Here is a 22353-nt window from a genome sequence, read left to right as displayed (position 1 = left end):
TTTTGTTGTCCCAACAAAAAGTCCTGAAATTTTACATGTGTGAATGGCACAGGAAAACTTTCAACCTTTCCAAGCCCCACCTGCCTTGTTTATTTTAACTGATATTCTACTTTTTCACTCAACTTCTATTTTTGAATGAAAGCTTCTCTGTGTGTTTCACTTTGCTCTGCAAGCCCCACTCTCCCTCTGGACTGGAAAAAGTAAGGAGTGTGGCTGCAGAACAGGCAACGAGGTGGGCACCAGGTCCAGCTCTCAATCAAGCTTCTCCTGATGCTGTGAGAGCAGGAGCAGACACTTTGCATCTTCTAAGAAGCTGGCAGTGGCCACACGGTCTTCTCCTTGCCAGAAAGCTCTACACAGGGGCACATGGTCTGATATTGCTGCTGCTAGCTTCATCCTGATTCACTCTTGTAAGACATCGGGTGGGGGAAAAAACCCAAGCCACTAACTTGCCAGGTTTTTTATGTTCTTTCCAGCTGTTGCAGATCAATTAGATTATTAAATAGACATATGTGTGCCTCAAGTCAGTAACAAATCTCGCATCAGAACCCAATTCCATGCTGCAGAAACATTGAAGATTGCCAGCGTACATTTCTTTCTCTCTCCCTCTTTTTCCATGCGCGCCTTTTGTTGCCTAAATTTAAGGATGCTAATTTTGCCAGTAATATTTCATGCCTGTGAACTTCAGATTGTCGCTAGACAAAAGAAAATCACTAGTGCAAACAGGTTTTTAAGTGCACCTATTGACAGTGAAAAATTGCCCCAGTAATGAGTCTCTACACATCTTAGGGACCTACAGCAAAGTACTCATGAAGCTGCTAAATATCAATAAGATGAACATATAATTTTTCTTACTAGAAATAGTGATGGTTGTAAACCTTAGACCCAGGAAAGGAAGTACTATTTTGTTTATATGCTCCTACATTACTTTAAGCCTAACAAGCCTAACAAGGGGTTTATTAGGGCCCACGGCTTAGCAGCTGTGCACATTTATCGACACAAATGAGCAGAGAGCTAGTCCTAATTTATATGACACTGGCTAGGTGCTTACAGTTATCTTTGCTCAGCCTTAGCACTCAGGAACCACCACTGCCTGCGTGCACCCATCTTTGTCATGTCTGAGCACATTTGTATATGTATCTCCAGACCAATTCCATCTGTATTTCTCTGTCCAAATAGCTCTAAATCTGTCTGTAATCACCATCCAATTATGATCCATAGTGTTATAATTACTGTTGGGTTTTGTCATTCCTGGTGACAAATAAGGTGAGTTTTGAAAATATTTTTCTCTTCCTCATGGTGACATTACAGGCTAGACTTGAAACTGCTTGGAAACTTCTTACACTTTCATGCTTCCCTGTGTTTAGATTTAACATCTAATGTTAAATGTTTACTTTCTTAGTATTGCCAAATGCTTGTTTTGGGGGTAGTCGTGAATTCCTGACCCTGTTTTTCTGATAAACACTCTCAGTCTTAGCTCTAACCATCTCTTCAATGCACAAAAATTTCTTTTTATCATTTAAAATTTACATCTTAAAGTAGGGAAAAAAAAAAAGCGCCTACTAGAAGAGAGCTGGAGACAGGTCCGTAAGTGCTGGGGCAGTGTGAAGCAGGTGAAGCCCAATGACCAGCTGCAACAGGCTTGCAGTTGCTTTGTGTCATTGGAGCAGGACAGAGCTGGTGACTGCCAGGGTGCGGGAGCGAGTGAAACGCCAACCTGCTGCCAGTCTGGATACTGGGATTTACTGGAGGCTTGCAAGCACACTAGCAAGGGCCCCGCTGGTACAGCAGAGCCTGACCAGCTGGCAGACATACATGATTTCCATCCACAAGCATGAGGGCTGCAGGCACACGAGGCCCTCACCGGTCGGACAGACCCGGCCAGCTGGTGGGACACGTGCCTGCTGCCCACCCCTCACGGGTGCTGCTCACACATGCGCTCCCCAGGCAGTGCAGCCTTGGGTAAGTCCTGACTGCCTTTCCCACGGGGAGATGGGGCGGACAGTCGTGGTGGTTTCTGCCCTGCCATGGCTCCCTGTTAACAGCTGTTGCCGGCCACAGTGCCTGGCAAAACCGACTGGGCTCTCAGGGCATCCTCTGGTGTTTGTGTCCCTCATCTCCAGCATCTGCCCCCTCTTCCAGGATCCACACTGTTCTCCCTCCAGACACCCTTCTTCTGTCCAAGGGCACTGCCTTTTGGGACACCTCTTCTCTCCAGAGCCCAGGTCCTTGGTTTCCCGGTCTAAGCAGTCTATCTGTAGAAACGCATGGCACGACCAGCTTCCCAGCTGCTGACTCTGTCTCATGGCTCTTTATTAACTGGAGGATTCAGGATGTGACACTTTTGTTTAGCCCAGGCATCACCCAAAATTTACAACCAGGCCATGCCAGTAGCAGCTTGGGAGTTCAAAAGTTCAATTTCAGATGTTCACCCCCCTACATACATCCGATTATCTGTCTGATGCTGTTTTAGCTACTTCTTTGCCTATGACCATGTTGCCAAACAGTACGTCTGGCCTTCACTTGGCTATTTAGTTACTGGTGTAGATGCTTCGACAGAACCGTCTGGCATCTAAAAGCAGGTGGTTAAGTATACTGCGGGATAAGGAAGAGCTGAACTGGACTAATGTACTTAAAAAAAATTCAAACTATTATGCTTCATTATTCCAACAAAAAAGCCTGAAGCCTTTCAGAGAGCCGAAAGGGAACGAGTTAAGGTGAGGACATGGCTGGGGAGTGATGCTCTGAAAGGAGCAGGGCCTCCATGGATGCAGTAGGGTGGCAGAGAGGGAGCCAGGAGCACACGTTAGAAACCTGTACCTGTCAGAGAGTCCGCGTGGGGTACAGTGAAGTTGTCCTTGCTCATAGCCCGTTGGCACTAGACCCAAAATACAGCCAGGTGGGTGGGAAGGGCCAAATTGTGAGATGGGAGCAGTGAAACATGAGGAGTGCTGCTCTTGATAGAAAACATGAAAAAAAAGTTGTTTTTAACCGCTCGGTGTTTGTGAAGGAAGGTAAAACCGTGGGAGAGCAAGTTGCTGCTCTGATGCTGCACATCAAACACATCAAAACCAGCAGCTGAGTCCCTGCAAGAGGACAGGACCACCACCACAGACTGAAACAAAAAAGCAGCTGGGGAAAGTATTGGAAGAACCTGTTATGAAATACTGAAAATATGTAACACCCCAAAGTCAGAGAGCTGCAGAGGGCAGACAGCAGCTTGATACTGAGGAGATGACAGAAAATCCAACCTCTTGAGGGGAAACAACTCCCCATCAGCCAGTTTGAGTCCTAAAGCCAGGCAGAAGTCAAAGCCCAAGGCTACCAAGCACAGTCCATGGGGCTGAACCATCCCACGGACCATACAAGCAGCACACAGAGTATAGGAGAAGATGCAGCAGACAGAGTTAATGAGCTAAAAGTGGGGCCTTAAAGGACAGAAATCTTATCAGGGGCTTTTGCAGGCAGGAGAATCTGTGTGAGGCACCATGGACTGTAGTTTTTTTTTTCCTCACAGCTGAAGACTGAAACTGGGCATAGAATTGAATTCCCATATAGTAATCCTGACAAGTCCCTCTTACGCTGGGGAGAGAGCACGAAGAGGGCAGAGGATAACACAGAGAGCTGCTGGGGAAGGGAGGGCATGAAAAACTTGTGATCATGAAGGGGGATAGATGGGAGGAGCACAAGAAGGGCACCCAGGAGGAGGCAGAGTAGACCCTAACTAAAATTCCCAACATCCCACCTTTTAAGCACTTATTCTCACTTCTGCCTTAGCTCCCACCAGCACGGCATCCACGTACAGCGGTCCGTGACAGCAGTGCCACATGCAGCTCCCCGAGCTCGGCCGTGCGGCTACGGACACTTCCCAGCAGGACGAGGAGCACAAGAAGGGCACCCAGGAGGAGGCAGAGTAGACCCTAACTAAAATTCCCAACATCCCACCTTTTAAGCACTTATTCTCACTTCTGCCTTAGCTCCCACCAGCACGGCATCCACGTACAGCGGTCCGTGACAGCAGTGCCACATGCAGCTCCCCGAGCTCGGCCGTGCGGCTACGGACACTTCCCAGCAGGACTTGAACCGAATGGCAATGAATGGCGGTTGCCGTGAGGCGGGACTCCTCCGGCCACCAGCCTGCTACCGGCACTAGCCTGAAAAATTAGCTTCAGGGGCAAAAGGATGCAAAGGTTTTGATCGTCTTTCTGAATTCACACACTCAGCATAAAAATATTAGGGCTATAATATAATAACATGCAACAGGAGATGATTTTATAAAATAGGAAGGACTGGAAAGCTTATGTCAGCAAGATTTAGGTTAGTATTTTAATCCACGTAAAAAAAAGGTATTTTGAACAGAATTTTCCACATTACTTCTACTCACTTTAAAGATGTAATAAAACACTATCCTGCATTTGTTGAGATATCACAGCTTTGATTCTAGCTTTAAATATTTTTAACACTGATTTTTAGGTAACATTTTCATTCTATTCCTTACAGAAAAGAACAGAAGCAAGATGCATTTCCATCCCTAATTACCAGTAGAAATAAAAACGAGGTGTGCTGTAAGCATGCAACTTCTGGCGTGAGCAGGTAGGTGCACACTGAAATTACAGTGTACCAAAATGGCTGGTTTGCAGAAAAAAAAAAGAAGAATAGAACGGTACCTATCACACAACAGTATTTGTAATAATAGGTAACTACTCAGATATAGAAACTTAATTTCTTATGTGAGAAATTAACTATCTAGAACCTCTTAAACACTGCTATTTTGACCCCTTGGTATATTTTCACAAATGCTAAAGGCTGGTCTGAGTTTGGATGGCTGACACTGTGTAAGAAGATGATAGCATGTGATGATGTCAGTCATAAATAACTGCAGAACAGAATCTCGTATTTAAGTTTCTAGAGTGGAAAACCTGAGGTTCAAACTCAGGTCTGAGTTGCTTTTATGCTGCCAGCAGGCCAGGAAGGTGGATATGGGAGATCCCCAGGTGAGGTGAGCAGCCAGCCTGGCTCCTGGGGTCACACGTGAGAAGTCTCCTGGGCAGGCAGCGCAGAAGCTCGAGCTCCGTCTCTCAGGCAAATGCCGCTCTGACAGATGTGTTTATTCCTTATTCTCACAACGGAATCAGGAAGGATCTCGGGAAAGAAAACTCAGAATCATGCAGATTTTCACAAAGAGAAAAGTAAGTCTTTTGAAAGCTTGCAAAACAAAAATGCCATTCAAACATCATAGTTATCTTTCGCCTAGCTCTCAATTATTTACTCCTGCTATTTGGAATAACTTCCAGGAATGATTGCCTGAAGTACAGCAGTGGTGCAAGCATAAATTGTTGTTTGAAGGTGATCCTGAGCTGCTAAAAGTGAGGATAAGCACTGCAAAGTCTGCATCAAAACCCACCCCCAAACCGTACAATAAAAGGCTTCTCTTCCCCCAGTTGCTTTTTCAAAGTGCCAGTCTTCTCTCAGGCTTGCCAAAGCCATGCCACGTTGGGTAAATCAATCATCACATCCCAATACACGTCAAGACTATGGCAAAATCTTAGCCCTACTACTGATACTGGGTGTTTTGTCACCGTCGCTTGGAGCCGAGTGAGGACTCCACAGCTTGAGCCCCACCACCTCTCTGGCTTTTCTATGTGTTTGACAAACATGATCCTGCTTGGTGCTCCATGAAAATTTTAAAAAAACCCCTAACAACTGGTGCCTTCAGCCTGATGCGTGGCTGCTCAGCACAACCTTCAGAAGAAAAGTTAGTCACTTAAGGAAAAATCGCTTAACAGAATCATGTACTAAGGATGTCTTGAAAGTGCTTGGTGCTTCCAACCAGAAAGAAGGGAACGAGTGCTTCAAGTTTTTGCTGTAGCAGCTGGTTGTAAAAGTCACGCTGGAATAAAAGGAGTCAAAGCACTACAAGAGTTTTTTTCACGACAATCTTCCTATTGGTTTTAACCAAAAGGATTTAAACAGGCAGTTAATTCTCCAAGTTGATGTCTTACTGGAGAGGATTGCTGCTCAGTGTCCTCAACAAATCTTTTCTCCCGCTTAGCCCTGGAAAGTCAAGGGCATGTACTAGGACATACAGAAAAAGCCTTAATTTTGTCACTCGTCATCAGAGAGTTGACGTTGTAAGAAAAAAGGCACCAGCTTGCTGTGACATGCTTTCGAAGTTGCATGCACATCATTCATTAACACCATTAGTTAAACAGAAAAGCAGTTGAGTTCAGGAAAGTACCAAGTGCTATAATTAAACCAAACAAAAGTTGAGGTGGCTTTAATAAATAAGAAATGAGAATGTACAACTCATTTATTAGGGGCTACTAGGTGTAATAAAGACAACGTGTTTAGTAAAATGATGTGACACGTTTTGAAACAAGCTCAGGCTGTAAGAGCACTTGCTGCTATCAGTAAATTAATTAGATCCCCAGAGATCAGAACACATTTCAAGGCTCCTTTTTGTTTTCAGACTTCAAGGTGAATGTGGTCTGTTGGAAGTTCTGCGTGCTTAAAAATCATGGTAGATTCAAAGAAGAGAGAGAATAAAAGGAAAAGAAAAGCATTACAGATTTATGGAGTGGGCTTGGCTACTGAGAGAGGCTGGTGGTTCCAACCAAGAGATCGGGCTGCCACATTTGTGCCCACCTGGGATTTGCTCACAGATGTGTTTTTCTGGCCTGGCCTCACAGAGCGTGCTGCTTGCTACCCCTTCCGAGTAGCCAACAGCAACGGTAAGCTTTCTCGGGTGCTCACCTATTTATTGGCACATCTGCTTACAAATGTAAAATGGAAACACTAGAATAAAACAATGTGTGTGAAATGCACACAGATGGATAAGAGTATGCTTGATGGAATAAATTTAGGTGAACTGAAATAGCAGGGGTGTTGCAATTGCAGTTAAGAAGATAACCATGTCAAATGAAGGATTACCTTTCATTTGATGTTTCTTCCCTTGTGTGCAATTCTTCCCAGATGAAACCTGAACTAAGGAAACCTGGATTTCAAAGTGATTTCTTTACCCATTCAACTAGAGCTGAATCTTCATTATTTTTTGGGTGTATTTTTTAAAATCCCTTTAGAGCACCAGTAAAGTAGATTTCAATTCTACAAGCTTCTCTGCGCCCTGCTTGAACACCCTCTCGGTCTTTACCTCTGCCCAGCAACGCAGAACACCCTTTAAATAGCATAAGCTTCAGCTACTTTCCAGCCATCCCTTCACTCCATTTTTTAATTTCACGGCATGGCTTGCTCTGACCACTGTAGAAATTTAGTCCTTACCTGCAGTGAGCTTGCAGCAGCACAGGTGGTGAACTGATGCTTGCTCTCACAAGAGCAACCTAACCCTCCCTCCACCCTCGAATAACAGAAACTTTCAAAGACTTGGCACACACTGCTGCAAAGATCGTTAAAAATATACATTAAAAAACCACGGCTGGATTATTACCCATCTAGGATCTATTCCATTTCTTAATAGTCAGTATAATGAAAAGACCATTATACTATTCCTTTCATATCAGGAATTCCTGTAGCCTAATTTTACATAATTCAGTAATCCCACCACACAATCGTAAATCCCTTGTTTAGGTTGATTTCCTCTATTGTTTGTGTCTGTGCGTTTTGTTTTACACACAGATACTGAGGATTTTTTCAGCTGGATCAGAAAGCTGTGAATGACATTTACACAGGATTACGATACTCTTCCTTAGGAGTACCTACATACGACATCACACCCTAAGAAGACAGACAAAAAAAAAAAAAAAGGTTGGCTATGGTAAATGAGTGAAAAAGTGGTCAACAGAGGCAAGTATAAACCAGCATGCCATACTTCAAACAGACCGAATCTTTCCCTGGAATACAAATTAGATAGACAAGGCAGAGACTGGGACTTCAAAATGTCCATATTGGTATTTCTAAGTGTTAATACTTAGACTTCTGAGTTTCTGGTTTGGCCACTGTGCAAACAGACACTATGTAAATTACAGGCCAGCTGAATCTATATGTTGCTGAGACACATTTTCTTTCCAAAGTAAATCCTGTAAAATGTTAATCTTGAAAGGTCTACTTGGGGATCAGTCGTCAATGTTTCTTGAAAATCTACATTATGAGTCACAACAGATCTTTGACAGCATAGTACACTGATTAAGAAAAACACTGAAAGTGCTCAGAATCTCATTTCCGTATTTCATCTGTTAAAAAACAAAATTTAGGTAAAACTGAGAACGTGACACATTTGAACTTTTACAGTGAAGCTATTTTTAAGTTAATGATTTCCTCATCAAAGACTAAGGGAAAAAAAAAAAAGAAAAATTATATTTAAAACTAAAATTAATGAAATTTATTCCAGCCATTTAGGGACCAAAGGAAAGGAAGGTTGGTACTGAGCATAAGATGGAGGGCAAGATGACCACTCGAATCGGGCCTTGATAAGGTGGAGGAACCTCCTGAAGTCTGAAGATGAAGAGAAAGCCACAGGACAGACTAGGGGTGGACTGGTGGGAGAGCAGCTCCGCAGAAAAGGACCTGAGTATTCAGGGAAGCTGCAGGGTGCTGGGCTGCATCACAGGAGGGTCGCCAGCAGACCAAGGAAAATGACTGTTGTCCTCCACTCAGGACTCGTGAGGTCCCATCTGGAGCACTGTCGTGAATGAGTGTCCAGTTTTGGGACCCCCTCAGTAACAGGAAATACTGTGAGAAACTGCGGAAGGTCTAGTGGTGAGCCACCGCGATGGGCAGAGGGCTGGAGCGTGTGCTGTGTAAAGAATAGCTGGGGCACTGGGCTTGTTCAGCCCAGAAAAGAGGAGGCTACGGAGGTGACTGATGCTGTCACCAACAGCCTAAGGGGGTTTGGTTTGTCGAGAATGCAGGTCAAGGCTCTTCTCAGAGGTGCACAGTAGAGGGGCGAAAGACAGGAGCGGCAAGTTGCAGCGAAAGAAATTCTGATTGAACAGAAGGAAATTATTCCTCAAAGTCAGAGCGGCTCAGTCCTTGAACAGATGCCTAAATGTCAAATCTCCCTTCCTGGAGATGGTCAGAGCTCTCCTGGAGAAGCCCTTGAGCCACCTGAATGAACCATCCCTGGCTGCACTGCAGGGAGCGAGCTGGGACCAGAGGACCCCCTAGAGATCCCTTCCAACCCAAATTATTCTACAGTTCATGATTTCATTCTGGATATTATTTTCCTGAAGTTACAACATACTTTAAAGTGCCTTTTAAAGGAACATTCCTTCTGACACTTACTAGATGTTGGCATGTTGTTTTATTTGGGTATCTAGCAGTGCTTTGGCATGCAAGAGGAAAGAGACATGCCATGCAAAACAGTGCAAGAGCAGAGGATATAACTCCTCATAAGCAATACTGCTTGTTATGTTGGAAAGATACTTCACGTTTGAGGAAAAAATGTGAAATTAAACCCCTATTCTTCAATTGATTCAGTATATTTTAAATGTTAATACTAAAATTATATAAATACATATAATTTATATTTACTGTATTCTATATATTTAATATTTAAGTATTAAAATGTTCTCCCTTACTCTGAGCATAAATTTTGGTATGTGTAAGAAACTTGTGGAAAAAATGACCAAGTAATAGTAAGAAGCCTTAAAAAATCAAATGGAAGTCAGGACCATTTGAAAATTGAAGTCTAATGAAGAAATATATATACTAAAGAGCCCACCTTTCTAATCATAATATCAAAAAACCCCAAATCCATAAGTAAGTTTATATTATTAGTTTCTTTGCCAGTGCTGTGGGTGGCGATTGTAAAAAAATAAATAAAAAGTTACTCAGCTCTCAAAAGATTTAAATAATAATTTCAATCATATGCAGTAAACTGAGGCATCATGTTGTTTAGAAGCTTTATAAAAATTACACTGAACATTATTTATTTAAGTTTTAAAAAAATTCACTTGGAGTCCTTAATAGCCACAATAGTATTACAAATATTTATATACCTTGCTTTCAATGAAGAAAGAGTTGATTTAAGTGCTACGCTGATGAAAACGATTTTACAACCACAGCTGTTTTGCATTCATACTGTATTATTTTAAGTGTTTCAGTATTATCGCTGTACAATCTCCTGATTGTGTACTGCTAGGATGATGTGTTTATCTCTATCACATGAATAATCAGTAGAACTGAAAAGTCCAGTGGGTGTTAAGGAAAAACTGCAGTCTAGATACCCCAAAGTATATCAACAGCAAACCACAGGTGTTTGGGTTGGTGCCCTATAGGATTTACCCCAAGCTTTGTGCTGCCACCTCCATCTCCACTTCTCAACTTGACTGTATTTCCAATTCAAAATTTCAGCAGAAAACACACAACCACCCTCATACTGCCTACGTCTTTAGGCTTCTGGTCAGTTTCCCACACAAAAATTTAAATTTACCAACCTCTCGTGTACTTTTTCACTCCCCTGCCACATGTTTCGCACCATTATGCCTAATACGTTGCCTTTTCAACACAGCAGAGGAAGGTTCTGGCCAGAAAGACATTTTGATGGGCAGGGTAGAAAGGGAGGTACTGACTGATTGGTCTCAGGCAGTAGCTTTTCCTATGACTTATACAACCTATGTTTCAGTTTTGTCGCTAAAGGGGAAAAAAAAAAATCAGGGCCAATCTATGTGAAACCTGTTGTCTGCATCCTGTTACCACAGACCTACAGAAAACCACTGTATGGACAATACGGCATAGTACATGTTTATGCAGCTTAAGGCTAGTGTATCTGCAAGTGATCTTCTACGCTCTTGAAAAGCCTGCCCATAAACTAACAACCCTTTAAAATACTTGTAAGTTGTATGAGAAAAGAAAAAAGATATGGAGAAACATATGGAGAAATACATTTCTAAGATGTTTCCTCAACCTGATTCCTTTTTGCATTTATATAAAGAAATAATGTACTTATTTGTATACAGTTGAACATTAATTTTCTAAGTATGGCATGCTGTTTGTGACAACCATCTCCTCAGACTTTATTTCTTTGTCTCAGTCCACTTAAAATCAACATTGAAAATTTTTGCAGAGGCAGTGGAAATTGTAAAGTTGTTTATATTTTTGCATTCAATTTACTACGCATTGTAACCACTTCTGGTTTGATAGATAATGTTTCTGCAAAATCAAACAAAATGAAGATACAAATCTAAAACTCTGTGCAAAGCCTGAATCCTTCAGACTATGTGTGATCTTGTGTAATAAAAGCATATGTAGCAACTTTGATCAGAGACAGCCATAATGCTTTAATGCCAAGCACGGAAACTAAAAATTCATAACTTTTTCAAAGGGGAAAATACAATCTAAGAGCAACAAAAAATTAACATCACTAACACAAAATAGGGAGTGCATCTCAGCTGTGTACAACTGAACTTGTTTAAATTTGCTTTTAAAAAGCACCAAGATTTGTTAACTACATAGAATCACAGAATAATTTAGGCTTGAAGGGATGTGTAGAGGTCATCTAGTCCAAGCGCCCGCTCAAAGCTGGCCCAGGACTGCGTCTAATCAAGCTCAGACCATCTCCATGGATGGAAACTCCACTGCCTCACCAGACACCTTGTTCCAGTGTCTGACCACCCTCATGGTGGAAACATTTTCCATTATGTCAGAATTTCCCATGCTCCGACACGTGCCCACTGCCCCCACGCTATCACTGTGCACTTCCGAGAAGAAAGGACTTGCTTAGACACCAGCAAGTCCAACTCTAAAAATCAGGAAATGCCAAGTGGTCTCACTCCTGCTTCTTTGTTGCAAGAATCATCCTGCAGTTTTCACAAACTATCAGGTGCCATCATTTTTTGCCTAGGACTCCCACATCTCTCCAGGCTCAAAAGACAAACCACACAGTCCGTATGGAATAAAACTTCCTTTAGCAGGATCTTTTCATTATTGGCGGAAAATCTGCCTATTCTGAGCTCCAGGCCTGTTGGCAGGTCCTCAGATTTCTCATTAACGCCAGCTCATTTGCCTCAAACCACTCAATACTTCGCAGCATGGATGTTTCCCCTTCCACCAATTCACTAATCATTTTATCCATAATTTAGTTTCTCTATTCATAAAACAGGAGTACAGATACCGTTTTGCTTCTCAACAACACTCAGAGCAGAAGGAGCTGATGTTTGTAAGGTTTCAGATACCACAGCTTGGAAAAGAGGATGAAAAAATGCATAGTTGTATATTTAATGTAAGTATTAGCATCTCATGAATATGGCTTCATATTATCTACTGAACATTAGGAGACAGTTCAGCTAATTCATTCAGTTACTATCATGAAGCAAAATCCTCTTAAAATGCCTTCTGTAATCATGTGGATCACCTAAAGAAGTGTTCTAACATCACAAAGTGGAAGCAAGGGTTATCCAGGCCTAAGAAGTCTACTTGAACGGAACTTAACGTACTTTTTGTTTGTGGTTCAGTAGACACTACCCCACTATTCAAAAAAGTTACAGTGGCCATTCTCATGCCTTAAGAAGGAAAATCAAGACAGAATAGTTTTATGAAATTAGGGTGTGTGATTTGCTAGAATTAGGGGTGATAGTGGTTGTAATATGGTGCAAAATTGAATTAAATAATAATACAAACCTAGCAGTGTTTATACAAGTCTGATGAAAGGTACTTGTGCTGCCAATAATTTTATGTATCATGATATAATTTGATGAGGTTAAAAAACTTATTAAAGGCCAATAGGAAAGGGAGTAAAAAAAAAGACATAAAAAGCATTCTTAAGGGATGGTCTACTAGAGTTTTCCAAACAGAAGATTTTGATCCCATCTTGTTTCTGCCAGGTAAATAACTGTTTTGATTTTAGGAAAAACAGAAGCCAATTCTTACCTTCTACTTAAGCAAGTCTGTGACTTCCTATGCGACTCGTCAAAATTAACCTTGTGAAGGCAATCTATGTTAACAGAGTCTGATTTAATCTAAGTCTAAACAGACAGTGAATATCACTAAAGCCTATTATAATGGTCAAAACTACTGGGCAAACAAAATGAAATTAAATTATTTAGTTTGGAAAACTGACAAAATTGAAAAAATGATCTGATAGATTGTGACCAACCCTCATGGGAATATTTTCTATCTTTTGAGTATTTTCTACATAAATTTTTTTGTTTCCACATATTTTTTTAATGAAGACTAATTAAAGAAATCTTAGAGGCATAAAAGTGCTCTCCTCCCGTTGTCAAGAAGAGGGAGCATGGCTTCATTTTATATAAGTAGGATGTAGGGAATAAATCTTCCAGTCTCCTCAACTTCATCCTAACTCTCTTGTAGATACCACATAGCTTGAATGCCAACTCAATAAGTACAGAATGAATAGGCAAGATTTTACTGAAGTTGAATGCTTCAGGATTTATTTTCCAAAGCCAAGAGCACATCCCAGTGCATATAACAAACAAATCTATACCCATCTTGCCAGTCATAAGTGAAACAGACCAAGGCAATATTGCAGAAAATTATTAGTATTATAAAAACCAGCTACAGCTCATTTGTCTCTTCAGAAAAAAGCAAGCCTACTTTGGTACTATGACATTTTATGAAATGTGAAGTATCATGCCAGTATTCATGAGTACTATTACCATTTTGGTTTCCCTTGTACACTATGATTTAATCTTGAATACACGTCTTGAATATTAGTGCTAAGCTGCTTTACTGCCTGAGATGTCTTCATGCTGATATCCTGTAATAAAATCTTGCGCAATTCAGACATATTTCAACATGAAATGGATTCCAGCTGGAAGACAGGCAAAGGGAGAGCGATGCTTCCCCTGATCAGAGATGTTCAGGCACTGTTATTCTGAGATTCTGTTCCCCCCATGCACACAAAAACGTACCATTTGCACATCTCTCGAGCACCTTCACACACTGCCTCTGCAGCTGTGACCCCAGTACGTACCACCAGCCCAGACCCTAGTTAAGCTTCTTCCATACTGGTGGCCACTGCCAGGACAACATCTGTGGGAAAACAAAGCCCCATAAATTAGATGGGACTTCTTTTACCTCTGAACAAACCTTAATGCCTCACGGGCCTGTCTAAAGGAGCCCTTTCCCCCATGATGTCTCGGTTTCTTCTGACAGCCACACAGAGCCTGGACAGCCAGGGTATACTCAAAGCATCAAGCACCTTGAGTAGGGAAATTCGGTGCATCTGCTTCTGCATTACGGATTGTCTTTAAAGTCTTCTTGTTTCTTGATCATTTGTTTTGAGCTCTGACAAGCAACTGATATTTTTCAATCAATTTTCCCCTGGGTGCATCTGAGACGTCAAGTGGCACAGTGAGTTTGGAAGAAGTGACAGGCTCAGGTCACCAGTTCAACTTAATGTTTAGGTCCAAGCTTTGCACTGATGGAAACAACTGCCTGTAACACTTTATGAACAAGCAAAACATAGAGAAAAAAAATCTCAGGGATGAATTACCAGTATTTATTTTGCATTCCTGTTTGGTTTTGTTTTTTTCTGTTGCTAGGATAAAACAAATCAAGGTCCTCTGCTTGAAAAATATTTGATAAAGATTCTCCAACATACCTCTTTGTTGTTTTCTCCCTTTACCTTGCAACTGCAGATGGTTTGTTCTTTACAGACATATATCAAACACGTTATTATTGGACAGTATTAAAGCTTCAATTAGTAAGAACAAACATAGTCAAGCAGATGATCATGTACTTTTTCTTTTTAAGTATTTTTTCCCCTTTCGTTCAGTGATATTATTAAGGAAAACTTATTACTCACCCAACATTTTCCGCATCTTCATCACACTCAGCTCTATATTTGCAAACTCCACATTTTGAGTGTTTTCTCTGAACTTCTGTCCCAGATCCTTCATACTCTAAAAAAAATAAGGTATTGTTAACAGAAAGCATGACTTTCATATTAAGCTCTGACTTTGCTTGCCTAAATCCATTTGCCTTCAGGTATATTGTGAACATGAAGTTGTTATATACTGAAGATATTAATAGTTCTCCCTTTCTCAAAATCAGGCAATTGGAGGTTGGTAGAACTGTACCAGTGACAAGAAAGCATCCCTGAAAACACTAATGTTTCATTGATTGACTCTTCCTTTATTCTTATTTCAGTGATTTGTATTTTTTTCTCACCTCACCAGACACACAACTGGCATTGACATGCGTCCCAGTCACATTTACACTTAATTGGCACAGATAATATATAAATCCTGTGCCTTTTAATGTCCTTGAATATTAGGTAGTGGGGATTTGAAAGCTATTTTCTTTGAAAGTCTTTAATTATAGATATCCTTATGCAAGGTTACTGCTTGCATTGTTTCCCCTTTTAGATTCCTGGTGATGGGATTAGACTGTGTTCACATCTCATATATGCTGTTGTATATTTTCCAGAATACTCTGTTTAGTTGTACAGGACTAAAAGAAAAAAGTCATCTTAACAGGGAACTGATAGAAGTGCTATGCACCCTAAAAATTAAAATTAATATCTCAAATATTCTGATCCTAAAAACATCTGCACCAATCTTACTGTTGACATGGACATCAAAACTCTTCATCAAGTAAAAGAGAAATAAACTATATTCTTACTGTTTCACACCCATTAGTCACTCCCATTTTTTATTTCAACAAAGTGATAAAGGAGAGCTAGATATGCAAAAAGAAGGAAAAGAACCACAGAAATCTGCAGAGGGAGTCAAGAACCATTTAACGTATCGCAGTATCGTGGTGATGTACGGCTGACTACACAAGGCTGTCGGGTGGACAGAGATCAAAGTGATTCCTTTTCTCATAGCAGCTTTATGTGCTGTAGCAACAGCAGATGAAACACCTCCAGTTAAAGAGCTGCATTTACATTCTTTAAATGTAAATAGGAAAAAGAAATCCACAACAGTCCTTCCTGATTTTCCTGGATCTTCGCTGAAGGGAATCTCTCCCTCCTACCATTGGGGTTGCACTTACATGAAGAATAGTGCAGGTGAGCCTCTCAAATTAACTTCTGTCTAAAGCATGCTGTGCATTTTTCAAAGATTAATGCATATCAAACCTTATTCCAAAATCCTTCCTGTAGAAATTCTATCATCACTATTATTAAGTTGCAGTAGAAGTCATTTGCTTTTATCTTTACAAATGTACATCTTACTTGATTTTTTCCTTCTTTCTAGGTAACCACATTCCTACGCCTGAGCCTGGCATCCTAAAGTGTCCTTTAGTGTCAGATTTCACTTTTCCATGCCAATAAACGATCCCCTACAGTTTGAATAAGTTAAACAAATGGCACTGCTCATGGCTTTCATTCATGGTATTTCCACTTCTTTTGCTGTTCTTACGACCCTTGACGCCCTTCCTCAGCATGTTAACACCCTCTGGAGTTACAGGTACAAGAACTGGACGCACTGCTCCAGAAGAGCTGTCATCAAAGCCAAATACCATCTATGATACTTTTCAGTTAAAACATCCAACAATCTTACTAATTTTTGATCATTTTTCTGTACTGACCGTTATTATTCAACATTCACTATATTATCCACCTTATTTCCCAATGAGTCCTTTTCAGGGGTCACCAGTCTGTAGGAGAGAGGCTGACATCAAGGAAAAATCGCCTGGATCCTGGACTCACTCCATGTAACTCTGTTTGTGCATGCTGTTAGCTCAGTGACCTGTCCTCTGTTGTCCGGACCAAATCCGACTGATTTGCTGCCAAGTCACCAGTGGGAGGGGTCACAATCCAAGAACAGTCCCTAGAAACACACTCATTTTGTAACGATTCCTTAACTTTTAACGATCCATTGATAGGCAATATTTTCGCACATTGGATGTGCACTGTGTGGATGTTGTACCCTCTAGTTACTTAGACTTGTCTGAGATTGCCTTTGACTGAGAAAGGTTATGGTTTTGAGGTGGCACGCTTACATAAAATGTTGCGTTGTACAAACACCTTTCTTGGAAAAATAAGTTAAAAAAAAGGTGAATTTCTCAATAAAGGTGTTCCATGAACCCATGATGACTGGCATTAATTATTTTCCCCTCCCTTAATTCTGTACTCAGTTAATTCTTCCCCCTTCTATTCCACTGCTTTACTTCTGATGGTTACCAGAATGAGAAGCTATAGCCCTCCCGATCACATTTATCTCTTCTCAAAATATTTGTTCATTATTTCTCATTGTTCTACTGAAGAAAAAGAGACAAAAACAGTCATCAGCAGCTCAGAGGATTCTTCACCACCCATTTTTAAAGCTTTCAGGTGCAAATCAGCCAGACCTGCTGGTTACAAAACACCTGTCTTCAACATTTGGTGGTTAATATCCTTCTGTGGTGCTGCTAGCATGAAAAAATATTTCATCATATCCTTTATGTACACTATCTGACTTGACTACAAATATAACCAGAATGAACATAACCAGAACACTTTTGCTGCACTATTAGCATTTCAATTTTGTAACGGAGCAAAAGCAGCAACACGTACACACACGTGCACATGCACACCCTTCCTCGTGGGCTTTGGTTCTGCTCCCTGTGAATGCCCAGACACCTTTTCATTTTCATAAACAGTGGTCCACAACTACTTACTTATACTTTCTATATACTATTTAATGTAAACTTCTCTCTCTCTCCTTTCCTCCTCATCTAAAATTGCTTTCTCCACCTTCTTAAATTAGGTTTGTTTTAGAAAAAGAGTGGTCTTTTTTCTTTATCAGAACTTGCTCATGTAAATAGAATTATTTATCTGTACTGTATTTTGTTTGTATATAATAATTATATGCAAGTCAAGAACACCTGCACCTCAGGTACTAATAATTTACACCTGTCAGGATGAGGCGTAATACAGTTGAATGTGTATTGATGCAACATGCCCAAGTCAGGCAATAGTCATCTATAATTTTTGGAAGCTTCTTTCATTACTAGCTGCATGATGTTTTAGTACTAGCAGTACGAGACACTGCCTATAATTTAGACTGACGTCCTTCAAGAAAATAGAGCTTTTCCCACCAATACAGAATAGATGAATACTGGTTTTTAGCCTGAATTGGTAGTAGATATTTTCAGTACCCCGCTTGTGTGGTGTTAAAATAGTTAACCCATTAATTTTTGAAAGCATAAGTTTCTCTGGTGCAAATGCCTCCAAATAGGCAATGCATCCCTTGACAGGTTGCCTCTCCCTTCTCCTTTCTCCCCCACATTTGATTGTTCCTAAATAGGTTATAGCCATTAATTTTAATATTCCAATCAATCAGATTCTTCCCAGCAAGTTTCAGTAACAGCAATTAGGTCAAAATATGCTCCCAAATGAGCAATTCAAGCTCCTCTTGTTTATTATGCAGGCTTCTAATATCGATGTATAGATGATTACAGAATTTCTTCTCACTTTCATTGGTATCTTGATTATTCCTGTTCTTTGACATCTTAACTTCATGTTGAGTGAAAGATCATTTTCCCTTTCTTTACAGTTTCCTTCCATGTTTCAGGGCAGCACCTCATTAATGCTCTGTCCTTCAAAACAAATGAGGCCCAAGGATGGGATCTGTGACTCCCAGTCGTCTCTCAGAGCCGGAGTGCTCCCTAACACTTCTCCTCGAGTCACTATTCTTCTGCAGAAGATGGCCAGCTATATTTTAGGAGCTGCAGGGTAGCAGCCTGCAAATGGACAGTAGCTCTAGAGGAATTGGCCAGCAGTAAATTGCTTCCCTCAGCAACTCATTTGTGTGTTCCTACAATCGTAATATGGCTGACTTTCTGCTGAGGGCTTTCAATCAGGCTTGAAGCAAAAGCATCAGTCCGTGTCAAGGTGAAGTCTGGTCTGCCCCAAGGCATGGCCTGGGAAAGGAGCTCTGCTCTATATATGTATTTATCTCTGTTCACAGTGAAACGGGGGGAGCTTGTGGAGAGCTGCAACCACTGAGTAGCCATGTATGGATGGAATAAAGATTCCCTTCTCTGGGAACGCCCCTCTGAAAACCAATTCCAACCTGTTTTGGGAGTCTAGTGATTTTTGCTGTACCTCATGGGAGCAACTAATCCCCAAAAGATTTTGGAAGAATAGGAAGGGCCACAGCAAATCCCCTCCTGCACCCTAAAGTACAGAAGACCCCCCCTCAACCCCACGGTCAGACTGTGATTCCCTCAGTACAGCTAGCACTGGAAATTCCTCTCAAAATACCACAGTCCACAGCATCACACATTACGGGCTGCAGTTCACTGAACAGCTTAGTGACTTTTATCCTCTCTTCCATTAATTTTTAGGGCAACTTTAATGACATGCTTAGTTAAAATGGAGATTGTCCCCGTAATTTGAAACAAAGCTGCAAACTTGCTCTTTTGTCTGTAAGTATATATTTAAAGCAAGTGCAAAAACTACTCTTAGCTATCCCAAACTTTTGGGAAGCAGCGTCTTGAATTATCTTCACCATGCTGCTGGATCGTACACAAAAGCAGTATTTACCACTGTGGAAGGTCCTGTTCGCTTATCTGACCACCCAACTGGCTTAGAGGCAAAGCCTGGCTTGGTAGAGCCAGAGATCTACACCTGGCTGAAAGACACTTTCCCCATGCAGTATAGACCACACACTACAGCTCTAGGCATGCTCCAGTAAAGACACCAGCCTTTGCAGTTTGATTTTGCATTACAGAAGGGGCATTACAGGTTTCACACAAGGATGCCTGGTCTATTTATGACTGAGGTGCCCGGAGGAGAGGAGTTCGAAGTTTGGTACCCTAATCACAACCCAGCCAAGGTGATACGTTTGCCCAAGGATGCCTGGTCTATTTATGACTGAGGTGCCTGGAGGAGAGGAGTTCGAAGTTTGGTACCCTAATCAACCCAGCCAAGGTGATATGTTTGCCCAGTGGTTATGATAATGATAGTGCGTTTGCTTTTAAGCAAAGGACTTGAGGATGTGCACTCTAAGACTCCCTATCACCACTACCCTTCTTACGTGTTTGTTAGGTATTTCACACATCTGACAACTATAACTTCTATTTTTCTTCTATGCATATGACAGCATTGGATAACGGTGGGGAAAGCTGGCATACTGTGAAAGCTGGATCGGTGTTTACGCTGCAGGACCCTCTGGCTGGAGAACTCAAATACCCATTCACCCCACTGCCTTGCTTCAAATGCAGCTAACTCACTCCTTTTTCTCCAAAGGAAGACACAACAACTTCAGAGTATGCACCAGGGAAATGATGCATGACTAGATGATGGTGGAAAACGGAAAGGACAAGAAAGTCACCAGATGCCAAGGGAGGTGTCCCACAATTTCATGAACACACTGAACGCCGTTCTGCAGGCCCTATTCACGCTGCGTGACATGAACCTGCCCTCATTTGCTATCTGTCATCCTGTAGAAGAGGCAAGAGCAATCTGTCCTTCAGTGCCCCTGGCTCCAGCATCCTTCCAAGCAAGCTCCAGACCCCATGAAAACCCTGCTTAGAACAGGTTTTCACCAACAGCAGGTCTGAACATGCAGACCCTTTGCCTCTGCCTTGCTGAATCTTTGGTGAAAACACAGTAATTCTTGCAAGTTTTAGTTCACTGTTAATTTTGCCTATAGGGAGTAGGATCTCAACAGAGATAAACAGGGCTATTTGAAGCTAAAGTGATACTCGGTGACAAGGCACGTGATGGCATCGGCATTTAAATCTTTCTGAGTCGCACACCATTATAGAAATATGCTAAAAGATGTGATGTTACCTCCAATCCAAGGTGTTAATCCTCATCAAGTTTCTGCAGTCACATTAAAATATATTAAAACAAATCAGTAGCATTATTACAAATCAAAATAAAAAATATCCAAGGTTCTAAACTCTGTCTGTTTATACCACCCTGACTGTGTGACAATTACTGGGTAAGTGTTGTTCCCAGTGAGGGGAAGGAACAGATGGCAGCCTGCTAAAAAGCACACACTGTATATCAATTTATTAATTACTAAATGCAATCTGCTAGACGTTCACCACAAGATACTTTAGCTATTAAATTTCAGAGGGATTAGAAATTCAAAACAAATTATTTTAATAATAATTAACTAAGCTATATGTATTGCAAGCATGTTATTTCCTTAGCTTAAAAGCCTGAAATGATTGGGTGCCATCTGTCTAACTAACATTACATATTTTTTTAATATCAAAAGTGCATTTTGCTTAGGTACACAGATAAATGCTGAACAAAAAGAATAAAAAATTAATGTTATGGGCATAGCAGGACACTTAGAAATCTTACCCTTGGTGGCTGATTACTAGAGCACAGAACCTGCCTCTTCTCGGACACTGATTTGTCTCTGAGAAGCTGGCTTGAAAAGTCGTTACCATTTATTAACTCTTTGATGGTGCACCTAAACATATGCTGATGGTTTTCAACACACCGTTGCAAAGGCCTAACTATATCACAAAGTCAACATCACAGCTGCCATTTGCTGGCAGTATCAGAGAAAGTAAGGATTATCTGGAGCGAGTAGGAAAAAAGGCCTTTATTTGGAGGGTCTGGGGAAGAACAGATCAGAAGTGCTTGTTTACCAAAGGCAAGACCTGAGAGCTCAGAAGAAATAACGTTCTCCCTCAAAAGTTGTTGCACTCTGCCTGGATGCTGGATGGAAAGTAGCACCAAAAAAAGCCTTACAAATAAGGATGACTGCCAGATGAAATCAAATTATCTTTGTCATCAATACCTTTGACCAAATAAAAGGAACCAGCTTTGTCTTCAAAGAGCTTTCCTTTAAGAATCAGTGTTCCCATCTGCAGTGGGCCAAAATTTCTTCTAATAATGTAGGCTGTGATTGTAAATCTGAGCAGATTTTCAGCCAATGGCTCCGATTGCCCTTTCAGTTGGCTCAATACTAGTTGGGTAATGTCATGTTGGCATCTTTTTTAGAATATTGAAAAGGACAATGGCTTTAACACAAGACTGAGGTCTTCTGAACATGGAGGCTACTTCAGCTAAATGACAGGACTTCTACCTCACTAGGAGTCCTGAGTGTCAGCTCTTTTTACAGCGAGAAGGCAAGAAGATCACCAAGATGACTGCTTCTTTTTAGATCTTCTTGGCTAGTAACAAGTTGTAAACTTGCAGGGAAAAAAAACAACTATTTGCACATAGACAGCACCTTGAAGAAAAAACTGTAAAAGCTCATCCTTAGTCACATTCATATAAACCTAGCAAAGTTAATCTTCCTGAGGCTGCTTTATTGGGTCAGCACATTTCTTTTTACAGGAAGAACATGGCAGGTTCCACCAGAAATAAAAATTTAAAATTCTTGTTAGAAAGTAAGAAAATGTTTCATGCAAGCTAGCAATCTACCTCTTTACGTACACGTGACAGCCTGAGGATCATTTTTCATGCCCCAGTCTACCAGTACATCCAGCAGGTCAAATAGTTTGGCAATTTACACAAGTGGCAGAGATGAACATGATTCT

General features: G+C 41.1%; 1 protein-coding gene across 1 annotated transcript in view; it reads right to left on the bottom strand.

Annotated features, from left to right (window-relative positions):
- Positions 1–22353, bottom strand: part of TMEFF1 (transmembrane protein with EGF-like and two follistatin-like domains 1) — a gene marked incomplete at its 5' end in the record, with an annotated part of 47985 nt that overhangs the window by 7725 nt on the left and 17907 nt on the right. Inside the window, one exon of the mRNA XM_009698606.1 lies at positions 14720–14816. Coding sequence (XP_009696908.1) covers positions 14720–14816 — 97 coding nt within the window. The remainder of the gene's footprint in view (positions 1–14719; positions 14817–22353) is intronic.

The sequence above is a fragment of the Cariama cristata genome, unplaced genomic scaffold (genome assembly GCF_000690535.1).
Source record: "Cariama cristata isolate BGI_N322 unplaced genomic scaffold, ASM69053v1 scaffold9444, whole genome shotgun sequence".
In the NCBI taxonomy this organism is placed as follows: Eukaryota; Metazoa; Chordata; class Aves; order Cariamiformes; family Cariamidae; genus Cariama; species Cariama cristata.
This window is presented reverse-complemented; position numbering and strand designations above follow the sequence as displayed.